We start from the raw sequence: 27,048 nt of genomic DNA, 5'->3' as shown, positions 1-27,048 counted from the left end.
TATAGAAGAGCTGTGTGTGTAGTGTGTACAGTGCAGAGCTGTGTGTGTAATGTGTATATAGCAGGGCTGTGTGTGTAATGTGTACAGTGCAGAGCTGTGTGTGTAATGTGTACGGTGCAGAGCTGTGTGTGTAATGTGTACGGTGCAGAGCTGTGTGTGTAATGTGTACATAGCAGAGCTGTGTGTGTAATGTGTACATAGCAGAGCTGTGTGTATGTGTGTATATAGCAGAGCTGTGTGTGTAATGTGTATATAGCAGAACTGTGTGTGTAATGTGTACATAGCAGAGCTGTGTGTGTAATGTGTATATAGCAGAACTGTGTGTGTGATGTGTACATAGCAGAGCTGTGTGTGTAATGTGCAGAGCTGTGTGTGTGTGTGATGTGTATATAGCAGAGCTGTGTGTAATGTGTATATAGCAGAGCTGTGTGTGTAATGTGTACATAGCAGAGCTGTGTGTGTAATGTGTACATAGCAGAGCTGTGTGTGTAATGTGTACATAGCAGAGCTGTGTGTGTAATGTGTATATAGCAGAGCTGTGTGTGTAATGTGTACGGTGCAGAGCTGTGTGTGTAATGTGTACGGTGCAGAGCTGTGTGTGTAATGTGTACGGTGCAAAGCTGTGTGTGTAATGTGTATATAGCAGGGCTGTGTGTGTAATGTGTATATAGGAGAGCTGTGTGTGTAATGTGTATATAGCAGAGCTGTGTGTGTAATGTGTATATAGCAGAGCTGTGTGTGTAATGTGTATATAGCAGGGCTGTGTGTGTAATGTGTATATAGTAGAGCTGTGTGTGTGTAGTGTGTACGGTGAACTGCCAAGCGCTGTATGGACCTTAAGCCTTGGGGGGTGGCCATTCCAGGACGGCCTTTACCTTCTCAGGTTCCATCTTGAAACCCTGATCGGAGAGGACGTAGCCCAGGAAGGCTAGAGACTTTCTCTGGAACACGCACTTCTCCAGCTTGGCGTACAGACGAATCTGCCTTAATCGCAGCAGAACTTGACGGACATGTCTTTGATGAGTGATCGGGTCTGGAGAAAAAATGATGATGTCATCGAGATAGACCACGACACAGACATAGAGGAGGTCACGGTCTCCTCGTATGCGGTCAAACAGTTCAGAAATCAGTGGCGACAGATATCTGTTTTTGACTGTGATCTGGTTGAGACCCCGGTAGTTGATGGAGGGTCGAAGAGATCAGTCATCCTTTTTGACGAAGAAGAACCTGGCCCCGGAGGCTTTTCGTATGAAGCCCCTCTCCAAAAATTCTCCTTAATATAGGCGGACATAGACGGAGTCTCTGGCAAGCGGAGAAGATATACCCGACCACGGGGAAGGGACGTACCAGATCAATAGGGCAGTCGTACACCCGATGCAGGGGCAGCGTCTCCAGCTCCTTTTTGCTGAAAACATCCGCAAACTGTGAATAGTGAGGGGACAATCCGGCTAATGACAGACTGGGGAGACCTGGCCGGATGGATCTGCCCCAGACAGCGGATGAGGTACTTGGGACCTCACGGGAGAACCTCTCCAGAATTCCAGTCCAGAACTGGGGCATGTAGTCGGAGCCAGGGCAGGCCCAGCAGCACAGGGATGACGGCATTGGACAGGACAAAAAACTAGAGCTCGGAGAGAAGGGCTCCCACTTGGAGCCTCAGTGTTTGGTCACAGCCACAATCGGGTCTGACAGAGGCAGTCCATTCACCGAGGCAACGATCAATAACCTCTCCAGGGGGGGTTGTGGGCAACTGGAGAAGATCCACCAGGTCTCTCTGAATGAATTTAGCTGCGGAGCCAGAGTCCGGATAGGCAGAGACCCGGTGCGTTCTCTCGCCGGACACTATGGTCACGGGGATGGACAATTTAGAAGAAAGTCCCTCCTCACCCAGAGTGGTCTCTCCAACCAACCCTAGGTTCTGGGGCTTTTGGGGAGACCGAGGCACAAGATGGCCTCCGAGGCCACAATACAGAGTCCCGAGGTGCATGTGCGTTGTCTCTACGGGGTAAACAGCTTGAGATGGTCCGTCTTCAGAGACTCCTTTCGAGGAACAGCTGATAAGGGCAGCAGAGGTTGCTGAAATGTGAGAGTCGGACTAGGGAGTCCTCCCTCCCGACGGGCCTCTTGGAACCGTTCTCAGATCCTTATGTCAATCCGGGCGGCCAGAAGGATGAGGACATCCAGGGTAGATGGCAGATCTCGGGCGGCAAGCTTGTCCTTAATCTTAGGGGTCACTGCCAGAATGCAGCCACCAGGGCCTCATTGTTCCCTAACAACTCTCCAGCCAGAGTGCGGAAGTGAATAGCGTACTCGCCCACGGAGGTGTCTCCCTGACGAAGGTTCAGCAAGGAGGCGGCTGCCAACGAGACTCATCCAGGCTCCTCAGACACCGTGCGAAATGGGTGTAGGAAGCCCTGGAACTCACGGGTCTCTGGTCCTTTTCGTTCCTAGATGGGGTTCGCCCGTGTTAGGGCCCTGCCAGTGAGGCGAGAGACGATGAAAGCGACCCTTGCGCCGTCCGTAGAAAGTGATCTGGCATACAGGCTGAAGTGGTTCCGAAATCCCCTGCAGGCCTTCGCGTCTCCGTCATGCGATGAGGTAGTGGCAGAGAAAAATCGGGGGTCAGCACTGCCAAGAGGTGTAGTAGGAGGAACAGCAGAGGCAATAGGAGCAGGTGCTGGGGAACTGCAGCTTGCGTATCCAGCCGATGTGCAATAATGTTAAACGCCTGGAGGAGTTGGTCCTGTCGAGACCAGAGGTCCAGCATATCCGCTTGCATCACTTGTGTCATGGTCTTGGGTTGACGAGCGGGGTCCATGGCCTGAGCTTACTGTCACGATGGCTGTGTGGACCCACTGGGCCGTTACACCGTAGCGGGACAGCAGCTGGCCAAACAGGGTAGCAAGGCAAAGTCAATAGTTCGAAATAAGGGTACCTGCGGCAATACAGACAGTAGCGATGGCAAGTTCAGATGGGACCTTGGTAGCAGGCGCGGTGAAACCCAGCAGGCATAGTACGCGACACAACATGACTCCAACCCTCTACATCACAGGATACAGGTAGCAGGAACGGGAACTGGAAAACACTAAGGGACCATTAGCAAAGACTAACACGGATAAACACAAGAACGCTCAGACAATGAAGGAAGGGGCAGGGCCCTCCTTATAGTCCATGGTGATCATGGGAGCAATCAGTCAATCTAAAACATGTGTTCTCTGGCCCATTAAAGCCGGGAATGAGCTCGAGCGCGCACCCTAGTGGTCACTGCAGGACAGGACGGCCGCATGTGCTGGCATCTCTGGGGAGGAAGACGTCTGCAGGATGATTGGAGTCTGCGGTCGCGGACATTACAGCCGTTACCGTAACTCCCATAGTAGTGAACGCCAGTTACGGAAGCTGCGCAGCTTTATGAGCTACGCTGTTTCCGTAACTACTATTCAGATCTATGGGACTTACGGAAACAGCGTATCTCAGCGGGTTACGCTGCTTTCTTCTTCTTCATGAACAGAAAACACACGAGTCAGCGAAACACAAAGAGGTAGAACAGGGTTTAGGGGGCCGCGTTCTAGAGAAAGATCTATCGGACATTTATGACACATCCTGGGGATAGATCATAAATGTCATTGATGGGGAAACGTCTTTACGTCACCTGACCTCACTTCATGCGTTTAGGACCGGTCCTATGTCTGCACTACAGCTAAACTTCTACATTTAGGCCTCAGCTTAGTTTCTATATTCTAAGTCAGACGCAGGAGGAGGGGAAATAGAGCCAAGTACGGTCATCACTACTAGCGAATATGGACGCGGCGGTCTGAGTGAGGCCGGTGCGTGCCAGCTCAGGAGTCAACCAGTCTAGTCACCTGACCTCACGTCACTGGACCGGGCCGACACGCACCGGCCTCACTCAGACTGCCGCATACTTGGCTCAGAACACCGCCCTCCTTCTGCTCCTAAATGTGAGCGAGTAGGGCAGATGGAGCCAAGAAGGTAAAGACACAGCGACAGCGGTGGTCGGGGCGTGCTGTGACAGGAGTGGACCAGTCCAGTCACCTGACCTCACATCACTCACATGAGGTCAGAGTGGTAATATTATATCCCTGTCCCAGAGTCCATGCCTCTTATAATACACGACAATATCCTGCTAGCCTTACAAGCAGCTGATTGACATTGTGCTGTAGTCTTTCATCTACATCAGGTTGGTTTGACAACCTCCGTCCTTAGTAAATCTGTGCTGGCTGTCACCTATATTAGTATTATCTATAACATACTCCTGTACATACTCCTGTATATAGCCCCTCAAACATTAAACCCCCGGCTGTTCCCATCTGTCTGAACTGACCCTTGCAATAAGAAACAAAACACAAATATAATGAAGTCAATAAGTACAATTTCCAGATATTAGAGGGAGATGCGGAGTATCGATCAGATTTGATAAAAAAAAAAAATTATACATTTGACATTCAACCAAATATGTTTCTTGCTGGTCTTTGTTTGGTTTATTTTTCAGTATTTGCACATTTTACTCTCCCAAACCCCCTATCTAGCTCCCAATTACACAAACTTTAACGTTAATTACTATAGGGGCTTCCAGCAACGGGTTGGGGGTCGGGGTCACCCCTATTAGGTAGAGTGGCACTAGGGCATCTTTTTGATCTATTATATGGTAATTGCCATCATGGGAAGTGTCTTTTTATTACTATCGGAATGAAATGTATGGTTTATATCCTCTTTTGACCAGTGGTCCCTGGGTCTCGAGGACTGTGACTTTTTATACTTGCCTTGCTGAGTATTGTCTCTTCCACCAATCTTTTTAGTGGTCCTCTGATCCCGGTCTATTATGCCCACATCTACCATAACTTTATTCTGGAACTTTTATAGCACCTCTTTTTTACGCTGTGCTGTATTATGCAACAAAGCAATAAAAACAGAATGAAAAGGAAAGTATTAACGTAAAGTGGTTGTCCAGTCCCAAAAAATTGATGGCCTATCCTCAGAATGGGCCATCGATATCTGATCGTATAAAAGCTGCAGCCCCTGTGAAGCAGCTGATTGGTGGGGGAGTCGGATCCCAACAGATCAGATATTGAGGGCCTGTCCTGAAAATTGGCCATCGTCTCCATGGGCCTGGACAACCACTTTGCTTTCGGGAAACAAAAACACCAGGGGATATGGATGTAAACCACTGAGGCTCATAGGTGGGCTACTAAATGGTTAGAAAACCCGGCATAGAACAACAAACTACTGGGCTAAACTTCTCAGGCCCCTAAAAAAAAAGTCTCCGTTCACATAGGTAAGAAGGAAACGACACTGGAACTGGTGTCATTGGGACTTGGACAAGAATATTTTGAGGTATGAGGCAGACACTAATGCATTGCCCACGGAAAAACTGCGAGACCTTCTTTTTTTCTATCCTTTGGATGGCATAAAAAAATTGGTCCGTCTCTTCCCAGACCTTTTTTTATAGAGGAACTACCACCTACACCCATTAATCACAACTGTTCCCCATCTCCGGGGCTGTTGCTGGAGTCCATGTTCTCCTCATGCTTGCAGGGTTGGCTCCAGGTTCTCTGGTCTCCTTAAACACCTTCTAAAAATTTGTCACTGTGTACAGAAAAGGCTGCCACTATATAAGCAACGAGAAACTGATTAGTAAACAAGGTCATTGGTATATTTACTATTTATTAAAGTCAATGACGTCATCATGACATGATTACCCTAAAAAAAAAATCTTTACATTGTGTAAAATCGATATGGAGTATTTTTAAAATACCGATCAGTTCCAGAGTTTCGAAAAAGACAAAATGTTAAAAAAAAATAAAAATCCAAAAAATAAACGTAGTAAGACGGAGATCAATATAATAAAAGAAATCCCACGCCGTGTGTCCATTTAAAGTGGGGACAGAAGACGGGGGATGGATACATACCGATAAAACAATAAAGGATTAGTGGGTTTTTCTAGTACACCTTCTGCTTTCAAAGCCAAACAAGGTTGGATATCTATGTAGAACATTCTCCACCCTCATAATATTAAAGCGGTTCCCCTTCCATGTGACATACGTGATGTTCAACAAGACAAGAGTCGGAACACAGAAAGTCACGTCTCGGCTTTCGAGAGGTTCATCAATATCATCCCTCTCGCCTGTGAGAGTTCTTTGATGTATTGTTGTTTTTGGAAACCATCTACATACAGAAGAGGACTTCTCACATGGACGGCTTCTCAAGCTTGCACACTTTCTGATGATCTACAAGGTAAGCCTTCCGTGTGTAACACTTCTCACACTGAGGACATGAGAACGGCTTCTCCCCCATGTGAGATCGCTCGTGCTGAACCAGGACCGATTTGTGTGAAAACCGTTTTCCACACATGGAGCATGAAAACGGCTTCTCCCCCGTGTGAATACTGCAATGTTCAACCAGACTGGCTTTCCGCGTAAAACATTTCCCACACTCGGAGCAAGAAAATGGTTTTTCTCCTACATGACTTCTCTCGTGTTGGACAACAGCTGTTTTGTGGGAAAACCGTTTTCCACACACGGAGCAAGAAAACCTCTTCACCCCCATGTGGATTCTCTGATGTTCAACAAGGTTAGCTTTACGTGAGAAACTTTTCCCACACTCCGGACAGGAAAATGGCTTCTCCCCGGTGTGAATTTTCTGATGTGTAACCAGGTTAAACTTTAACATGAAGCATTTCCCGCATTCAGGACATGAGAATGGTTTCTCCCCAGCATGAATTTTTAGGTGTTTATCAAGTTTACACTTTTTTGCAAAACTTTTCCCGCACTCGGAACACAAAAATGGCTTCTCACCCGTATGAACTCTCTGATGTTTCACGAGGTTAGACCTTCTTGTAAAGCATTTGTCACACTCAGAACATGAATAACACTTCTCTCCTGTATGAATACTTTGATGTTGAATAAAATCTGATTTCTTTGCGAAACTTTCCCCGCACTTGCTGCAAAGAAACAGCTTACTGCCTGTATGATAAGTTTTCTCGTGTCTAAAAAGTTCAGATTTTCTGGCAAACCATTTTTCACACTCTAAACATGAAAACGGCTTTTCCCCCGTGTGAATTTTCTGATGTTGAGCAAGAGTCGACTTCAGCCTAAAGCGTTTCCCACATTCAGGACACGAAAATGGCTTCTCCCCCGTGTGAATTCTCATATGTTGAATAAAACCACTTTTCTGGGTAAAACATTTCCCACATTCAGAACATGGAAATGGCTTCTCCCCCGTGTGAATTCTCAGATGTCGAAGAAGATTTGCTCTATTTTTGAAGTACTTTCCACAATCGGAACAAGGGTATAATTTCCCATCCCTGTGATCTGCACTCGTATCCAGGGAATGTTCTTCATCATATGAGGGATTAAATAGTAGATCGTTATTGGGAAGGATTGAGGATACATCTGGACTAAAATAATCTTGTGTAAAATCGTTAACTGTTCTTTTACAATTTGAAGGTAAAATCAGATGTTCATTTGAGGTATCTGTAGCGCACGGTAAACCTATTGGATCAAAAACAACAAAGAAAATAAATTGCTAAATCACTTCCGGGAATCTGATGTAGAGCAGAATAAATATAACCGACCCCTGAAGCTAATAAGACCTTGAAGATAATGCTACCCCTAAAGCCACGAACCCTCACACCCAAGAACGTCTCTCCCCAACCTCCGGGAGACCCGGTCCTGCAAATCTAGGTGGCCTCAAGATCAATCAGGCCAAGTCCTGCAAATCAAGCTTGGCAGACGTCCACTGTGGGTCACCATCGTGTTTTGTAGGTAACCCGTGTGTCATTAATGAGCGGGTTTGGCCCTGTTGGCTTGTAGCACGAAGGTGCTGGGTTCCAAACGGATCCACAGTATAGAGTTTATAGGTTATCGCAATGTTTGAGTGAGTTTCCTCCAGGTTCTCTGGTTTCCTCACACATTCCAAGTTCATGTCTATGTCTTTTAATATTCCAGAATAGAGAGGAACTATAAACAAACTGGACCAGAGGGATTATGAACAATGCCAACCCAAGGTCTGGTAGATGCCTTCTCCCGATAAACCAACGTAGACCCACACCGCATGAAGCTGGTCATTCAATGGAAGCGAATGCCAAATGTTGTAGTGGCGAGATGTTTACTCACCTGGGCTGCTATCTACATTGACTTCCTCCTCTTTAAATTCATCAGCCATCATATCAATCTCATCTTCCTCTGTAACCTCAACTTTAATATGAATCAGATCTTCATCCTGAAAAAAAAAAAACATACGTTAATTTCCTGTAATTACCGGATTCAGAAATTTCATGAGATCTAAAGTTCAAGCTACCTGATCATCCTGAAGCTCACCATGATCTTCCTCTGGATAATTCTGGGAATATGGAGGACGGGGACAATTCTCTGGTGGACTTCTACTACTGGATCCACCTATAAGAAACACACGCAGTGACTGACCCTCCAAACTTCTCTTCCTCACCATCAATGAAAGTCTCCTCTTACCCGGTGATGTGCGGTTCTGGTGGTCCTCCATCATGGCCTCCTTGTACAGATCCCCCTTACCCGGAGGTGTGCGGTCCCGGTGGTCCTCCATCATGGCCTCCTTGTACAAATCCCTCTTACACGGTGGTGTGCGGTCCCGGTGGTCCTCCATCGTGACCTCCTTGTACAGATCCTTGTGGTCTTCTATATACTCCCACTCCTCCATGGAGAAATAGACGGCGACATCCTGACATCTTATAGGAACCTGACACACAATGATACAGTCATCACCCAGACACATTATACCTTGTGTTATTATATAATGTCCCAGCATTCCCAGCAGTGTCACCTCTCCAGTCAGCAGCTCGATGATCTTGTGGGTGAGGTCCAGGATCTTCTCGTTGTTCCTCTCATGGATCAGTGAGTGAAGTGGAGGCTCCGTGATGGGGGTCTGGGTCTCGCTCCGTCCTCCGGACTCATGGGGACGGCTGCCGGGGGTCACACGGTCACCAGATGTCACTACTGTGTAATCCTGTGTATGGAGAAAGACCCTAGTAATATCATTATACGTAAATTCCCAGAATCCTCACCTCTCCGGTCATGTCCCTGTGTTATTAATAGAGAAGAGTGATCTCATGTGACATATTTCCCAGAATCCTCACCTCTCCGGTCATGTCCCTGTGTTATTAATAGAGAAGAGTGATGTCATGTGACGTATTTCCCAGAATCCTCCCCTCTCCGGTCATGTCCTGTGTTATTAATAGAGAATAGTGATGTCATGTGACATATTTCCCAGAATCTTCACCTCTCCGGTCATGTCCTGTGTTATTAATAGAGAAGAGTGATGTCATGTGACATATTTCCCAGAATCCTCACCTCTCCGGTCATGTCCCTGTGTTATTAATAGAGAAGAGTGATGTCATGTGACATCATTCCCAGAATCCTCCCCTCTCCAGTCATGTCCCTGTGTTATTAATAGAGTAGAGTGATGTCGTGACATATTTCCCAGAATCCTCACCTCTCCGGTCATGTCCCTGTGTTATTAATAGAGAAGAGTGATGTCATGTGACATAATTCCAAGAATCCTCTCCTCTCCAGTCATGTCCTGTGTTATTAATAGAGAAGAGTGATGTCATGTGACATCATTCCCAGAATCCTCACCTCTCCGGTCATGTCCCTGTGTTATTAATAGAGAAGAGTGATGTCATGTGACATCATTCCCAGAATCCTCCCCTCTCCGGTCATGTCCCTGTGTTATTAATAGAGAAGAGTGATGTCATGTGACGTATTTCCCAGAATCCTCCCCTCTCCGGTCATGTCCGGTGTTATTAATAGAGAAGAGTGATGTCATGTGACATCATTCCCAGAATCCTCTCCGGTCATGTCCTGTGTTATTAATAGAGAAGAGTGATGTCATGTGACATCATTCCCAGAATCCTCTCCTCTCCAGTCATGTCCCTGTGTTATTAATAGAGAAGAGTGATGTCATGTGACATCATTCCCAGAATCCTCTCCTCTCCAGTCATGTCCCTGTGTTATTAATAGAGAAGAGTGATGTCATGTGACATATTCCCCAGAATCCTCTCCTCTCCAGTCATGTCCTCTGTTATTAATAGAGAAGAGTGATGTCATGTGACGTATTTCCCAGAATCCTCACTTGTCCAGTCATGTCCCTGTGTTATTAATAGAGAAGAGTGATGTCATGTGACATATTCCCCAGAATCCTCTCCTCTCATGTCCCTGTGTTATTAATAGAGAAGAGTGACGTCATGTGACATATTTCCCAGAATCCTCCCCTCTCCAGTCATGTCCTGTGTTATTAATAGAGAAGAGTGATGTCATGTGACATCATTCCCAGAATCCTCCCCTCTCCGGTCATGTCCCTGTGTTATTAATAGAGAAGAGTGATGTCATGTGACATATTTCCCAGAATCCTCTCCTCTCCGGTCATGTCCTGTGTTATTAATAGGGAAGAGTGATGTCATGTGACATATTTCCCAGAATCCTCTCCTCTCCGGTCATGTCCTGTGTTATTAATAGAGAAGAGTGATGTCATGTGACATCATTCCCAGAATCCTCTCCTCTCCGGTCATGTCCTGTGTTATTAATAGAGAAGAGTGATGTCATGTGACATATTTCCCAGAATCCTCCCCTCTCCGGTCCTGTCCCTGTGTTATTAATAGAGAAGAGTGATGTCATGTGACATATTCCCAGAATCCTCTCCTCTCCAGTCATGTCCTGTGTTATTAATAGAGAAGAGTGATGTCATGTGACATATTTCCCAGAATCCTCTCCTCTCCAGTCATGTCCCTGTGTTATTAATACAGAAGAGTGATGTCATGTGACATATTTCCCAGAATCCTCTCCTCTCATGTCCCTGTGTTATTAATAGAGAAGAGTGATGTCATGTGACAGATTTCCCAGAATCCTCTCCTCTCCGGTCATGTCCCTGTGTTATTAATAGTGAAGAGTGGTCATGTGACATCATTCCCAGAATCCTCACCTCTCCGGTCATGTCCCTGTGTTAGTAATAGAGAAGAGTGATGTCATGTGACATATTTCCCAGAATCCTCCCCTCTCCAGTCATGTCCTGTGTTATTAATAGAGAAGAGTGATGTCATGTGACATATTTCCCAGAATCCTCCCCTCTCCGGTCATGTCCTGTGTTATTAATAGAGAAGAGTGATGTCATGTGACATATTTCCCAGAATCCTCTCCTCTCCGGTCATGTCCTGTGTTATTAATAGAGAAGAGTGATGTCATGTGACATATTTCCCAGAATCCTCCCCTCTCCAGTCATGTCACTGTGTTATTAATAGAGAGGAGTGATGTCATGTGACATATTTCCCAGAATCCTCACCTCTCCGGTCATGTCCCTGTGTTAGTAATAGAGAAGAGTGATGTCATGTGACATCATTCCCAGAATCCTCTCCTCTCCAGTCATGTCCCTGTGTTATTAATAGAGAAGAGTGATGTCATGTGACATCATTCCCAGAATCCTCCCCTCTCCGGTCATGTCCCTGTGTTATTAATAGAGTAGAGTGATGTCATGTGACATATTTCCCAGAATCCTCCCCTCTCCAGTCATGTCCCTGTGTTATTAATAGAGAAGAGTGATGTCATGTGACATATTCCCCAGAATCCTCTCCTCTCCAGTCATGTCCTGTGTTATTAATAGAGAAGAGTGATGTCATGTGACGTATTTCCCAGAATCCTCACTTGTCCAGTCATGTCCCTGTGTTATTAATAGAGAAGAGTGATGTCATGTGACATATTCCCCAGAATCCTCTCCTCTCCGGTCATGTCCCTGTGTTATTAATAGAGAAGAGTGACGTCATGTGACATATTTCCCAGAATCCTCTCCTCTCCAGTCATGTCCTGTGTTATTAATAGAGAAGAGTGATGTCATGTGACATATTTCCCAGAATCCTCTCCTCTCCAGTCATGTCCTGTGTTATTAATAGAGAAGAGTGATGTCATGTGACATATTTCCCAGAATCCTCTCCTCTCCAGTCATGTCCCTGTTATTAATAGAGTAGAGTGATGTCATGTGACATATTTCCCCGAATCCTCCCCTCTCCGGTCATGTCCTGTGTTATTAATAAAGAGTGATGTCATGTGACATATTTCCCAGAATCCTCACCTCTCCAGTCATGTCCTGTGTTATTAATAGAGAAGAGTGATGTCATGTGACATATTTCCCAGAATCCTCTCCTCTCCAGTCATGTCCTGTGTTATTAATAGAGAAGAGTGATGTCATGTGACATATTTCCCAGAATCCTCACCTCTCCAGTCATGTCCCTGTGTTATTAATAGAGAAGAGTGATGTCATGTGACATATTTCCCAGAATCCTCCCCTCTCCGGTCATGTCCTGTGTTATTAATAGAGAAGAGTGATGTCATGTGACATCATTCCCAGAATCCTCCCCTCTCCGGTCATGTCCTGTGTTATTAATAGAGAAGAGTGATGTCATGTGACATATTTCCCAGAATCCTCACCTCTCCGGTCATGTCCCTGTGTTATTAATAGAGAAGAGTGAGGTCATGTGACATATTCCCAGAATCCTCCGCTCTCCAGTCATGTCCTGTGTTATTAATAGAGAAGTGTGATGTCATGTGACATATTTCCCAGAATCCTCACCTCTGCGGTCAGCAGGTACAGGATCTCCAGGGTGAGGTTCAGTATCTTCTTGGTCATGTGATGTTTCTCCTCGTCCATTCTCAGTCATTTGATCGGTTTCGTGGACTAGTAATAAATGAGATAATTGGTTGGGGATAAACGTTACATCAGCGGTTTGCTTCCAGGAAACATTTGTATAAAACAGCGCAATTCTTATACCGGAGACCTTACAAACATGAGGCACCCGGACACAAGATGACAGCACAGACGGACACTAGAGTTTTACCATACCAAGCATAAAAAGAGCACTAAAGTCTGCTCCTTGTGTAATATTACAGAAAGGTCAATAGAGTTTGATTATAAAAAAAAAAAAAAAAAAAAAAAAAGGCCACAGGACTCTGCTCCTCCAGTACTAGACCAATCCGGCACTACCGGGCACCACAGTCTGCTCCACCTTTATTTACAGCCGACGTCGCGCTCCAGTGGTCGGGATTGGACATATCTCCGGTTCCTGTAGTTTGACCCCTTAGATACCGCAGTCAGTAGCAGCTGTGACACCTGTGAGGGGGCCCCCTCTGTCCCCCCATCGTGATCGCAGGGTGCCGATGGTTTGTCATGGCAGACGGGGACCTAACAAAAGATCTGATATGTAGGTCCTCTAGTGGGTCGAAAAATGAAAAGTTTACTGAATAAGAACAAAAATTATTTTAAAAAAAAGTACATTAAATATCAAGTTATGAGGCGAAACGCGTAGAATCGGGGCTGGGGGATTTTGCCAAAAAACAGAATGTATGTTTTTTTTAACACTATGGACGATTTTCAATTTGAATCTCGATTTTCAGATTTTTGTATCAAACATAAGGCCCCATTCACATACATTTTTTTCCTACAGATATCGGTGGAAAGATCCGGACATACACGCTTCAGGCCCTTCCACACAGGACGATTATCGGGCAGATCATTACTTCCTAGAACACTCATTGCCGATAATTTACCTGTGTAATCAGGGGAGCGATCAGCAGATGAACGAGGAAACGCCGGAGATAAACGAGGAAACGCCGGAGAAGAACGAGGAAACGCCGGAGAAGAACGAGGAAACGCCGGAGAAGAACGAGGAAACGCCGGAGAAGAACGAGGAAACGCCGGAGAAGAACGAGGAAACGCCGGAGAAGAACGAGGAAACGCCGGAGATGAACGAGGAAACGCCGGAGATGAACGAGGAAAAGCCGGAGATGAGCGAGGAAACGCCGGAGAAGAACGAGGAAACGCCGGAGATGAACGAGGAAACGCCGGAGAAGAACGAGGAAACGCCGGAGAAGAACGAGGAAACGCCGGAGAAGAACGAGGAAACGCCGGAGAAGAACGAGGAAACGCCGGAGAAGAACGAGGAAACGCCGGAGAAGAACGAGGAAACGCCGGAGAAGAACGAGGAAACGCCGGAGATGAACGAGGAAACGCCGGAGATGAACGAGGAAAAGCCGGAGATAAGCGAGGAAACGCCGGAGAAGAACGAGGAAACGCCGGAGATGAACGAGGAAACGCCGGAGATGAACGAGGAAACGCCGGAGAAGAACGAGGAAACGCCGGAGAAGAACGAGGAAACGCCGGAGAAGAACGAGGAAACGCCGGAGATGAACGAGGAAACGCCGGAGAAGAACGAGGAAACGCCGGAGATGAACGAGGAAACGCCGGAGATGAACGAGGAAACGCCGGAGAAGAACGAGGAAACGCCGGAGAAGAACGAGGAAACGCCGGAGATGAACGAGGAAACGCCGGAGATGAACGAGGAAACGCCGGAGAAAAACGAGGAAACGCCGGAGATGAACGAGGAAACGCCGGAGAAGAACGAGGAAACGCCGGAGAAGAACGAGGAAACGCCGGAGATGAAAGAGGAAACGCCGGAGAAGAACGAGGAAACGCCGGAGAAGAACGAGGAAACGCCATAAGATCACATTATGTAGGAGATAGGCCACTTATAATGTGGTGACAGCCTCTTTATTACTAGGACCACTGTTCTCTACATTACAGCACCGATCACATCATGTACAATATAGGGCACTTATAATCTGGTGACAGCCTCTTTATTACTAGGACCACTGTTCTCTACATTACAGCGCCGATCACATTATGTAGGAGACAGGGCACTTATAATGTGGTGACAGAGCCTCTTTATTACTAGGACCACTGTTATCTATATTACAGTGCCGATCACATTATGTAGGAGATAGGGCACTTATAATGTGGTGACAGCCTCTTTATTACTAGGACCACTGTTATCTACATTACAGCGCTGATCACATCATGTACAATATAGGCCACTTATAATCTGGTGACAGCCTCTTTATTACTAGGACCACTGTTCTCTACATTACAGCGCCGATCACATTATGTAGGAGACAGGGCACTTATGATGTGGTGACAGCCTCTTTATTACTAGGACCACTGTTATCTACATTACAGCGCTGATCACATCATGTACAATATAGGCCACTTATAATGTGGTGACAGCCTCTTTATTACTAGGACCACTGATATCTACATTACAGCGCCGATCACATTATGTACAAGATAGGACACTTATAATCTGGTGACAGCCTCTTTATTACTAGGACCACTGTTATCTACATTACAGCGCTGATCACATTATGTAGGAGACAGGGCACTTATAATGTGGTGACAGCCTCTTTATTACTAGGACCACTGTTATCTACATTACAGCGCTGATCACATCATGTACAATATAGGCCACTTATAATCTGGTGACAGCCTCTTTATTACTAGGACCACTGTTATCTATATTACAGCGCTGATCACATCATGTACAATATAGGCCACTTATAATCTGGTGACAGCCTCTTTATTACTAGGACCACTGTTATCTACATTACAGCGCTGATCACATTATGTAGGAGACAAGACACTTATAATCTGGTGACAGCCTCTTTATTACTAGGACCACTGTTATCTACATTACAGTGCAGATCACATTATGTAGGAGATAGTGCACTTATAATCTGGTGACAGCCTCTTTATTACTAGGACCACTGTTATCTACATTACAGCGCTGATCACATCATGTACAATATAGGCCACTTATAATCTGGTGACAGCCTCTTTATTACTAGGACCACTGTTATCTACATTACAGCGCCGATCACATTATGTAGGAGACAGGACACTTATAATGTGGTGACAGCCTCTTTATTACTAGGACCACTGTTATCTACATTACAGTGCCGATCACATTATGTAGGAGATAGTGCACTTATAATATGGTGACTGCCTCTTTAAGAAGCTATAGGGAGGCTGTAAAAAAAAAACAAAAACACGTATTCGGTATCGCCGCATTTAACAGGATCCGTATAATAAATGTAAAGTGTTATTTGTGCCGCAGCGCGAACAACGTAAAGTATAAACATAACACAATGGCGGATTTGATATTTTTTTCCATTAGCCCCAGTTAAAAAGGAATAAAAGTTAATGAACGTGCGTGCGCCAAAAGATGTAAGTCGTCCCGCAAAAATCTGCATCAACGGAAAGACACAAAAACTTGGGGGAACGCGATGATGAAAAACGCTTTTATTGCGCAAAAGTAGTAAATACGGAAACAAACGTCCAGATATTTGGTGATTCCGCCGCATCCGGGACGACGCGCCAAAGATCATAAATTATTTATATACCAAACAATGAACGGCGTGAAAAAAAACAACATAAAAACAAAATGGGGGAAGGGCCGTTTCTTTCCTTTTCTCCCACAAGTTGCGTTTATAAAAGTTACAATGAGTTATATGTCCCCGAAAACAGAACGATACAGACAGGACACCAAAGTCTGCTCCTCCAGTATAATAACCAGACAGGACACCACAGTCTGCTCCTCCTGTATTATATAAGGACAGAACACCACAGTCTGCTCCTCCTGTATTATATAAGGACAGGACACCACAGTCTGCTCCTCCTGTATTATATAAGGACAGAACACCACAGTCTGCTCCTCCTGTATTATATAAGGACAGGACACCACAGTCTGCTCCTCCTGTATTATATAAGGACAGGACACCACAGTCTGCTCCTCCTGTATTATATAAGGACAGGACACCACAGTCTGCTCCTCCTGTATTATATAAGGACAGGACACCACAGTCTGCTCCTCCTGTATTATAACCACCAGACAGGACACCACAGTCTGCTCCTCCTGTATTATAATACCAGACAGGACACCACAGTCTGCTCCTCCTGTATAATAATACCAGGCAGGACACCACAGTCTGCTCCTCCAGTATAATAACCAGACAGGACACCACAGTCTGCTCCTCCTGTATTATAATACCAGGCAGGACACCACAGTCTGCTCCTCCTGTATTATATAAGGACAGGACACCACAGTCTGCTCCTCCTGCATTATATAAGGAGAGGACACCACAGTCTGCTCCTCCTGCATTATATAAGGACAGGACACGACACCACAGTCTGCTCCTCCTGCATTATATAAGGACAGGACACCACAGTCTGCTCCTCCTGCATTATAATACCAGGCAGGACACCACAGTCTGCTCCTCCTGTATTATAATAACCAGGCAGGACACCACAGTCTGCTCCTCCTGTATTATAATACTAGACAGGACACCACAGTCTGCTCCTCCTGTATTATAACCACCAGACAGGACACCACAGTCTGCTCCTCCTGTATTATAATACCAGACAGGACACCACAGTCTGCTCCTCCTGTATAATAATACCAGGCAGGACACCACAGTCTGCTCCTCCAGTATAATAACCAGACAGGACACCACAGTCTGCTCCTCCTGTATTATAATACCAGGCAGGACACCACAGTCTGCTCCTCCTGCATTATATAAGGAGAGGACACCAAAGTCTGCTCCTCCAGTATAATAACCAGACAGGACACCACAGTCTGCTCCTCCTGTATTATATAAGGACAGGACACCACAGTCTGCTCCTCCTGTATTATATAAGGACAGAACACCACAGTCTGCTCCTCCTGTATTATATAAGGACAGGACACCACAGTCTGCTCCTCCTGTATTATATAAGGACAGAACACCACAGTCTGCTCCTCCTGTATTATATAAGGACAGGACACCACAGTCTGCTCCTCCTGTATTATATAAGGACAGGACACCACAGTCTGCTCCTCCTGTATTATAACCACCAGACAGGACACCACAGTCTGCTCCTCCTGTATTATAATACCAGACAGGACACCACAGTCTGCTCCTCCTGTATAATAATACCAGGCAGGACACCACAGTCTGCTCCTCCAGTATAATAACCAGACAGGACACCACAGTCTGCTCCTCCTGTATTATAATACCAGACAGGACACCACAGTCTGCTCCTCCTGCATTATATAAGGAGAGGACACCACAGTCTGCTCCTCCTGCATTATATAAGGACAGGACACGACACCACAGTCTGCTCCTCCTGCATTATATAAGGACAGGACACCACAGTCTGCTCCTCCTGCATTATAATACCAGGCAGGACACCACAGTCTGCTCCTCCTGTATTATAATAACCAGGCAGGACACCACAGTCTGCTCCTCCTGTATTATAATACTAGACAGGACACCACAGTCTGCTCCTCCTGTATTATAACCACCAGACAGGACACCACAGTCTGCTCCTCCTGTATTATAATACCAGACAGGACACCACAGTCTGCTCCTCCTGTATAATAATACCAGGCAGGACACCACAGTCTGCTCCTCCAGTATAATAACCAGACAGGACACCACAGTCTGCTCCTCCTGTATTATAATACCAGGCAGGACACCACAGTCTGCTCCTCCTGCATTATATAAGGAGAGGACACCACAGTCTGCTCCTCCTGCATTATATAAGGACAGGACACGACACCACAGTCTGCTCCTCCTGCATTATATAAGGACAGGACACCACAGTCTGCTCCTCCTGCATTATAATACCAGGCAGGACACCACAGTCTGCTCCTCCTGTATTATAATAACCAGGCAGGACACCACAGTCTGCTCCTCCTGTATTATAATACTAGACAGGACACCACAGTCTGCTCCTCCTGCATTATATAAGGACAGGATACCACAGTCTACTCCTCCAGTATAATAACCAGGCAGGACACCACAGTCTGCTCCTCCTGCATTATAATAACCAGACAGGACACCACAGTCTGCTCCTCCTGTATTATAACCACCAGACAGGACACCACAGTCTGCTCCTCCTGTATTATAATACCAGACAGGACACCAGAGTCTGCTCCTCCTGTATTATAATACCAGACAGGACACCACAGTCTGCTCCACCTGTATTATAATACCAGACAGGACACCACAGTCTGCTCCACCTGTAATATAATACCAGACAGGACACCAGAGTCTGCTCCTCCTGTATTATAATACTAGACAGGACACCAGAGTCTGCTCCTCCTGTATTATAATACTAGACAGGACACCAGAGTCTGCTCCTCCTGTATAATACCAGGCAGGACACCACAGTCTGCTCCTCCTGTATTATAATACCAGGCAGGACACCACAGTCTGCTCCTCCTGTATAATAATACCAGGCAGGACACCACAGTCTACTCCTCCTGTATAATACTACCAGGCAGGACACCACAGTCTGCTCCTCCTGTATTATAATAACCAGACAGGACACCACAGTCTGCTCCTCCTGTATTATAATACTAGACAGGACACCACAGTCTACTCCTCCTGTATTATAATACCAGGCAGGACACCACAGTCTGCTCCTCCTGTATAATAATACCAGACAGGACACCACAGTCTGCTCCTCCTGTATTATAATACTAGACAGGACACCACAGTCTACTCCTCCTGTATTATAATACCAGGCAGGACACCACAGTCTGCTCCTCCTGTATAATAATACCAGGCAGGACACCACAGTCTGCTCCTCCTGTATAATAATACCAGGCAGGACACCACAGTCTGCTCCTCCTGTATTATAATACTAGACAGGACACCAGAGTCTGCTCCTCCTGTATTATAATACCAGGCAGGACACCAGAGTCTACTCCTCCTGTATAATAATACCAGGCAGGACACCAGAGTCTACTCCTCCTGTATTATAATACTAGACAGGACACCACAGTCTGCTCCTCCTGTATAATAATACCAGGCAGGACACCACAGTCTGCTCCTCCTGTATTATAATAACCAGACAGGACACCACAGTCTGCTCCTCCTGTATTATAATACCACACAGGACACCACAGTCTACTCCTCCTGTATAATAATACCAGGCAGGACACCACAGTCTGCTCCTCCTGTATTATAATACCAGGCAGGACACCACAGTCTGCTCCTCCTGTATTATACCAGGCAGGACACCACAGTCTGCTCCTCCTGTATTATAATACCAGGCAGGACACCACAGTCTGCTCCTCCTGTATTATAATACCAGGCAGGACACCACAGTCTACTCCTCCTGTATTATAATACCAGGCAGGACACCACAGTCTGCTCCTCCTGTATTATAATACCAGACAGGACACCACAGTCTGCTCCTCCTGTATAATACCAGGCAGGACACCACAGTCTGCTCCTCCTGTATTATAATAACCAGACAGGACACCACAGTCTGCTCCTCCTGTATTATAATAACCAGACAGGACACCACAGTCTGCTCCTCCAGTATAATAACCAGACAGGGCACCAGAGTCTGCTCCTCCTGTATTATAATACCAGGCAGGACACCACAGTCTGCTCCTCCTGTATTATAATACCAGACAGGTCACCAGAGTCTACTCCTCCTGTATTATAATACCAGGCAGGACACTACAGTCTGCTCCTCGTGTATTATAATACCAGGCAGAACACCAGAGTCTACTCCTCCTGTATTATAATACCAGGCAGGACACCACAGTCTGCTCCTCCTGCATTATATAAGGACAGGACACCACAGTCTGCTCCTCCTGCATTATATAAGGACAGGACACCACAGTCTGCTCCTCCTGCATTATATAAGGACAAGACACCACAGTCTGCTCCTCCTGCATTATATAAGGACAGGACACCACAGTCTGCTCCTCCTGCATTATATAAGGACAGGACACCACAGTCTGCTCCTCCTGCATTATATAAGGACAGGACACCACAGGCCGCTCCTCCTGCATTATATAAGGACAGGACACCACAGTCCGCTCCTCCTGCATTATATAAGGACAGGACACCACAGTCTGCTCCTCCTGCATTATATAAGGACAAGACACCACAGTCTGCTCCTCCTGTATTATATAAGGACAGGACACCACAGTCTGCTCCTCCTGCATTATATAAGGACAGGACACCACAGTCTGCTCCTCCTGTATTATATAAGGACAGGACACCACAGTCTGCTCCTCCTGCAGTATATAAGGACAGGACACCACAGTCTGCTCCTCCTGTATTATATAAGGACAGGACACCACAGTCTGCTCCTCCTGCAGTATATAAGGACAGGACACCACAGTCTGCTCCTCCTGTATAATACCAGGCAGGACACCACAGTCTGCTCCTCCTGCATTATAATACCAGGCAGGACACCACAGTCTGCTCCTCCTGCATTATATAAGGGACAGGACACCACAGTCTGCTCCTCCTGCATTATATAAGGACAGGACACCACAGTCTGCTCCTCCTGCATTATAATACCAGGCAGGACACCACAGTCTGCTCCTCCTGTATTATAATACCAGGCAGGACACCACAGTCTGCTCCTCCTGTATTATAATAAGAGGCAGGACACCACAGTCTGCTCCTCCTGTATTATAATACCAGGCAGGACACCACAGACTGCTCCTCCTGTATTATAATACCAGGCAGGACACCACAGTCTACTCCTCCTGTATTATAATACCAGGCAGGACACCACAGTCTGCTCCTCCTGTAATATAATAACAGGCAGGACACTACAGTCTGCTCCTCCTGTATTATAATACTAGACAGGACACCACAGTCTGCTCCTCCTGTATTATAATACTAGACAGGACACCACAGTCTGCTCCTCCTGTATTATAATACTAGACAGGACACCACAGTCTACTCCTCCTGTATTATAATACCAGGCAGGACACCACAGTCTACTCCTCCTGTATTATAATACCAGACAGGACACCACAGTCTGCTCCTCCTGTATAATAATACCAGGCAGGACACCACAGTCTGCTCCTCCTGTAATATAATACCAGGCAGGACACCACAGTCTACTCCTCCTGTATTATAATACCAGACAGGACACCACAGTCTGCTCCTCCTGTATAATAATACCAGGCAGGACACCACAGTCTGCTCCTCCTGTATAATAATACCAGACAGGACACCAGAGTCTGCTCCTCCTGTAATATAATAACAGACAGGACACCACAGTCTGCTCCTCCTGTATAATAATACCAGACAGGACACCAGAGTCTGCTCCTCCTGTAATATAATAACAGACAGGACACCACAGTCTGCTCCTCCTGTAATATAATACCAGACAGGACACTAGAGTCTGCTCCTCCTGTATAATAATACCAGGCAGGACACCACAGTCCGCTCCTCCTGCATTATATAAGGACAGGACACCACAGTCTGCTCCTCCTGCATTATATAAGGACAGGACACCACAGTCTGCTCCTCCTGCATTATATAAGGACAGGACACCACAGTCTGCTCCTCCTGCATTATATAAGGACAGGACACCACAGTCTGCTCCTCCTGCATTATATAAGGACAGGACACCACAGTCTGCTCCTCCTGCATTATATAAGGACAGGACACCACAGTCTGCTCCTCCTGCATTATATAAGGACAGGACACCACAGTCTGCTCCTCCTGCATTATATAAGGACAGGACACCACAGTCTGCTCCTCCTGCATTATATAAGGACAGGACACCACAGTCTGCTCCTCCTGCATTATATAAGGACAGGACACCACAGTCTGCTCCTCCTGCATTATATAAGGACAGGACACCACAGTCTGCTCCTCCTGTATTATAATACTGGACAGGACACCACAGTCTGCTCCTCCTGTATAATAATACCAGGCAGGACACCACAGTCTGCTCCTCTTGTATTATAATACCAGGCAGGACACCACAGTCTGCTCCTCCTGTATAATACCAGGCAGGACACCACAGTCTGCTCCTCCTGTATTATAATACTGGACAGGACACCACAGTCTGCTCCTCCTGCATTATATAAGGACAGGACACCACAGTCTGCTCCTCCTGCATTATATAAGGACAGGACACCACAGTCTGCTCCTCCTGCATTATATAAGGACAGGACACCACAGTCTGCTCCTCCTGTATTATAATACTGGACAGGACACCACAGTCTGCTCCTCCTGTATAATAATACCAGGCAGGACACCACAGTCTGCTCCTCTTGTATTATAATACCAGGCAGGACACCACAGTCTGCTCCTCCTGTATAATACCAGGCAGGACACCACAGTCTGCTCCTCCTGTATTATAATACTGGACAGGACACCACAGTCTGCTCCTCCTGTATAATAATACCAGGCAGGACACCACAGTCTACTCCTCCTGTATTGTAATACCAGGCAGGACACCACAGTCTGCTCCTCCTGTATTATATAAGGACAGGACACCACAGTCTGCTCCTCCTGTATTATATAAGGACAGGACACCACAGTCTGCTCCTCCTGTATTATAATACCAGGCAGGACACCACAGTCTGCTCCTCCTGTATTATATAAGGACAGGACACCACAGTCTGCTCCTCCTGTATTATATAAGGACAGGACACCACAGTCTGCTCCTCCTGTATTATAATACCAGGCAGGACACCACAGTCTGCTCCTCCTGTATTATATAAGGACAGGACACCACAGTCTGCTCCTCCTGTATTATATAAGGACAGGACACCACAGTCTGCTCCTCCTGTATAATACCAGGCAGGACACCACAGTCTGCTCCACCTGTATTATAATACCAGGCAGGACACCACAGTCTGCTCCTCCTGCACTATATATGGACAGGATATATAAATGACATTAGCAGCTGCAGTCTCATCAATGTCACCCTCTATCGCCGCCTCCTCACCTGCCTGATGTCACTACTTCCTGTCCGTGCGTTTCGAGCCTCATTGTGATTATCCAATAACTAGCTGCTCTTCCTCCTCCCCGTAGCACGTGTTAGTATGGCCCGTAACGCTCTGACGATGTATCATGGGAGTTGTAGTCATTTATTCCTTCCATTGCTGATTAGCTGCCTGAATTTGGACCACAACTTCCAACATGCATTGCAAAATGTCAATTATGTGTGGATACTGCGTTTATATGTAGACTCCAGTGATTAGCGCCCTCCATGGGCCATAGTGAGAATTAAATCTTCTACAATTGTCTTACTTTTCACTACCGGTTTTCTCACCCGTCTACGTACTGAATGACGGCGACGGCCATTTTCTTGTAGTGTTTTTTTTGTAAACCCTTTTAGAACCAGGCCAGTTTTTATTTTTTCTTTATCCTCTCCTTCCCAGAGACATAACTGTTTTTTCGTTTTCTGAGCGCTTCTTTTTTTGCTGTAGTTTTAGTTTTTAATGTACTGAAAAAAATTATTTTGTGGGGTGAAATAGAAAAAAACAATTCCTCCATTGTATTTTGGGCTCCATTTTTACGGTGTTAATCCGATTTGAATCACAAATAGTACAGACGACCCGTTCATCACACCCCAAAATGAATACTGACCCCTTTACCAACACCAGAGCCCAGAAATTAAATCAGACCCCAGACCGGACCCTTAAATGAATACAGTTTCCAGAGCCCCCTAAAAATAGACCCCAGTCCGGATCCCTAAACTCAAACCCCCTAAACTCAGACCCCCTAAATACAGACCCTCCAGACCAGACCCCCTAAAGAATACAGACCCCCTAAATACAGACCAGACTGATGACACTCACCTCTTGTCCCTCAGGACTCTTCACTGTCAGACGCCGGCACACACAACGTCTACTCCCGGGACCATGCGGGGACTATAGGGACAAGGAGAGGTAAGAATACGTAAAGAGGATGAGGGGCCGGGAAGGTTTGTCTGCTCCTTCGGAAGTCTGCGTGGTCTTCCCTTTTTTGTGAGTCTCCCATTCCGGGACATTCCAGTAGAGTTGCACAGATTATATATATGAGGTCCAATGCGGGGGGGGTTACAAATCAACGTTATTACATGTGAAACACAAAAAGCCGGAAAGACATGACCGAGGACCGACCGCAGCGTTCACACTAGACCGAGGACCGACCGCAGCGTTCACACTAGACCGAGGACCGACCGCAGCGCTCACACTAGACCGAGGACCGACCGCAGCGTTCACACTAGACCGAGGACCGACCGCAGCGTTCACACTAGACCGAGGACCGACCGCAGCGTTCACACTAGACCGAGGACCGACCGCAGCGTTCACACTAGACCGAGGACCGACCGCAGCGTTCACACTAGACCGAGGACCGACCGCAGCGTTCACACTAGACCGAGGACCGACCGCAGCGCTCACACTAGACCGAGGACCGACCGCAGCGTTCACACTAGACCGAGGACCGACCGCAGGGTTCACACTAGACCGAGGACCGACCGCAGGGTTCACACTAGACCGAGGACCGACCGCAGCGTTCACACTAGACCGAGGACCGACCGCAGCGTTCACACTAGACCGAGGACCGACCGCAGCGTTCACACTAGACCGAGGACCGACCGCAGCGTTCACACTAGACCGAGGACCGACCGCAGCGTTCACATTAGACCGAGGACCGACCGCAGCGTTCACACTAGACCGAGGACTGACTGCAGGGTTCACACTAGACCGAGGACCGACCGCAGCGTTCACACTAGACCGAGGACCGACCGCAGCGTTCACACTAGACCGAGGACCGACCGCAGCGTTCACACTAGACCGAGGACCGACCGCAGGGTTCACACTAGACCGAGGACCGACTGCAGCGCTCACACTAGACCGAGGACCGACTGCAGCGCTCACACTAGACCGAGGACCGACTGCAGCGCTCACACTAGACCGAGGACCGACTGCAGCGTTCACACTAGACCGAGGACCGACTGCAGCGCTCACACTAGACCGAGGACCGACTGCAGCGCTCACACTAGACCGAGGACCGACCGCAGCGTTCACACTAGACCGAGGACTGACTGCAGGGTTCACACTAGACCGAGGACTGACTGCAGCATTTGACCAATGTAAGGCTATTGTCACACTATGATTGGGGAGGATACGGCAAGTGGGTGGAGCTTACAAAACATCATAAAAACACAATGTTACAAAATGTACACGGAATAATAATACACAATTAATCATGTCAATAAATACATATTTGTCATAGTAGCTGACCGAACACCTAGCAACAAAAACAGAACCCCCACATGGACTGTGGCAATAACAATCACTGCTGCTGTAGTCCAACACATGTGGACTGAAGCTTTCTTAAGAGGTTGTCCAGGCATGGGCCGGGATAGGATTGGTGGGGGGTCAGACACCCGGCCCGATCAGCTGTTCCGGCTGCCTCCGGGCACCGGATCTTATGCAGGGGTCAGTGTCGGCAGCAGAGGTCTCCGTATACTGTATAGCGGCTGTGCTGGATTACTGCGGCCGTTACACAGTATACGGAGCCCTCAGCGTTGTAGGTAAATAATATGTAAATACAGCAGACGGATAATGACCATTTATTACAATGTGACGTTACAAAATAATTATTTGTATGGATTTTCTTCCAGCGTGAAAGTGTTTAAACAAGAAACTAACAAAACAGTAACAAAAACATTCATAAAAATCATACACCAAATATCCTCGGATAGTCACAAACAATTACTATGGGGGGGGGGGGGTATTATTGGGGAGCAAAGAACCCAGAATTGTTTTGACCAAGTGACACAAGATGGGCTTTCTAGATAAAAAAAATGGTGTCAATTCATTAGTAATATTTTCAACCAGGGTAAAGAAAGAAAAATTAAAGGGGTTGTCCAATTTTGGGGCTGTTCTTTTATACGGATGACCTCTCCACAAGAAGGGTCATCAGTATATAAATCGGTGGGAGTCTGACACCCGGACGCGGCACAATCAGCTGTTCCGGCTGCCCCCTGGCACCGGATGTTACGTAGGGGTCGGTGTCGGAAGCCGAAGGCTCCTTACACGGTATAGTGGCCGTGCTGGGTTACTGCAGCTATGCTCCTATCCAATAAGGTACTTTAGCACGGTCACTATACAGTGTACGGAGCATTCTGCTTCAGACACCGACCCCCGCATAGCTTTCAGAGGCAGCCGGGACAACTGATCGGTGTGGACCCCACCAATCATTTACAGATGACCTATCCGAGGGAAACCAGGGAGGGAGAGAGGGATTGCATGAGTCTTATCTCTGTGTATATTATTCCAGCAGTACGAGAGAGCAGCCAGTAAACTCCCCACCTTCTAATAATGAGATGACTTTGCTTGTACAATTCCAGTCTATACAGTAAAACTGAGCT

General features: G+C 46.8%; 1 protein-coding gene across 2 annotated transcripts; it reads right to left on the bottom strand.

Annotated features, from left to right (window-relative positions):
- Positions 1-5,659: 5,659 nt before the first annotated feature.
- LOC142663499 (uncharacterized) lies at positions 5,660-23,675 on the bottom strand. 2 transcript variants are annotated; one of them, XM_075842206.1, is made up of 7 exons: positions 23,629-23,675; positions 12,604-12,708; positions 8,812-8,994; positions 8,484-8,727; positions 8,314-8,411; positions 8,130-8,235; positions 5,660-7,505 (listed from the first exon to the last, which is right to left on the bottom strand). In XM_075842206.1, the coding sequence occupies exons 2-7, from the start codon at positions 12,679-12,681 to the stop codon at positions 6,202-6,204; spliced, it is 2,013 nt and encodes a 670-aa protein (XP_075698321.1). In that variant the 5' UTR covers positions 12,682-12,708; positions 23,629-23,675; the 3' UTR covers positions 5,660-6,201. The 2 variants fall into 2 exon arrangements, with proteins under 2 accessions (XP_075698321.1, XP_075698320.1); XM_075842205.1 differs by having other exon boundaries at positions 8,314-8,727.
- Positions 23,676-27,048: the final 3,373 nt, after the last annotated feature.

This window comes from Rhinoderma darwinii, chromosome 11 (genome assembly GCF_050947455.1).
Source record: "Rhinoderma darwinii isolate aRhiDar2 chromosome 11, aRhiDar2.hap1, whole genome shotgun sequence".
Taxonomy (NCBI): Eukaryota; Metazoa; Chordata; class Amphibia; order Anura; family Rhinodermatidae; genus Rhinoderma; species Rhinoderma darwinii.
The sequence above is the reverse complement of the archived record's forward strand: the minus strand, read 5'-3'. Positions and strand labels throughout refer to the sequence as shown.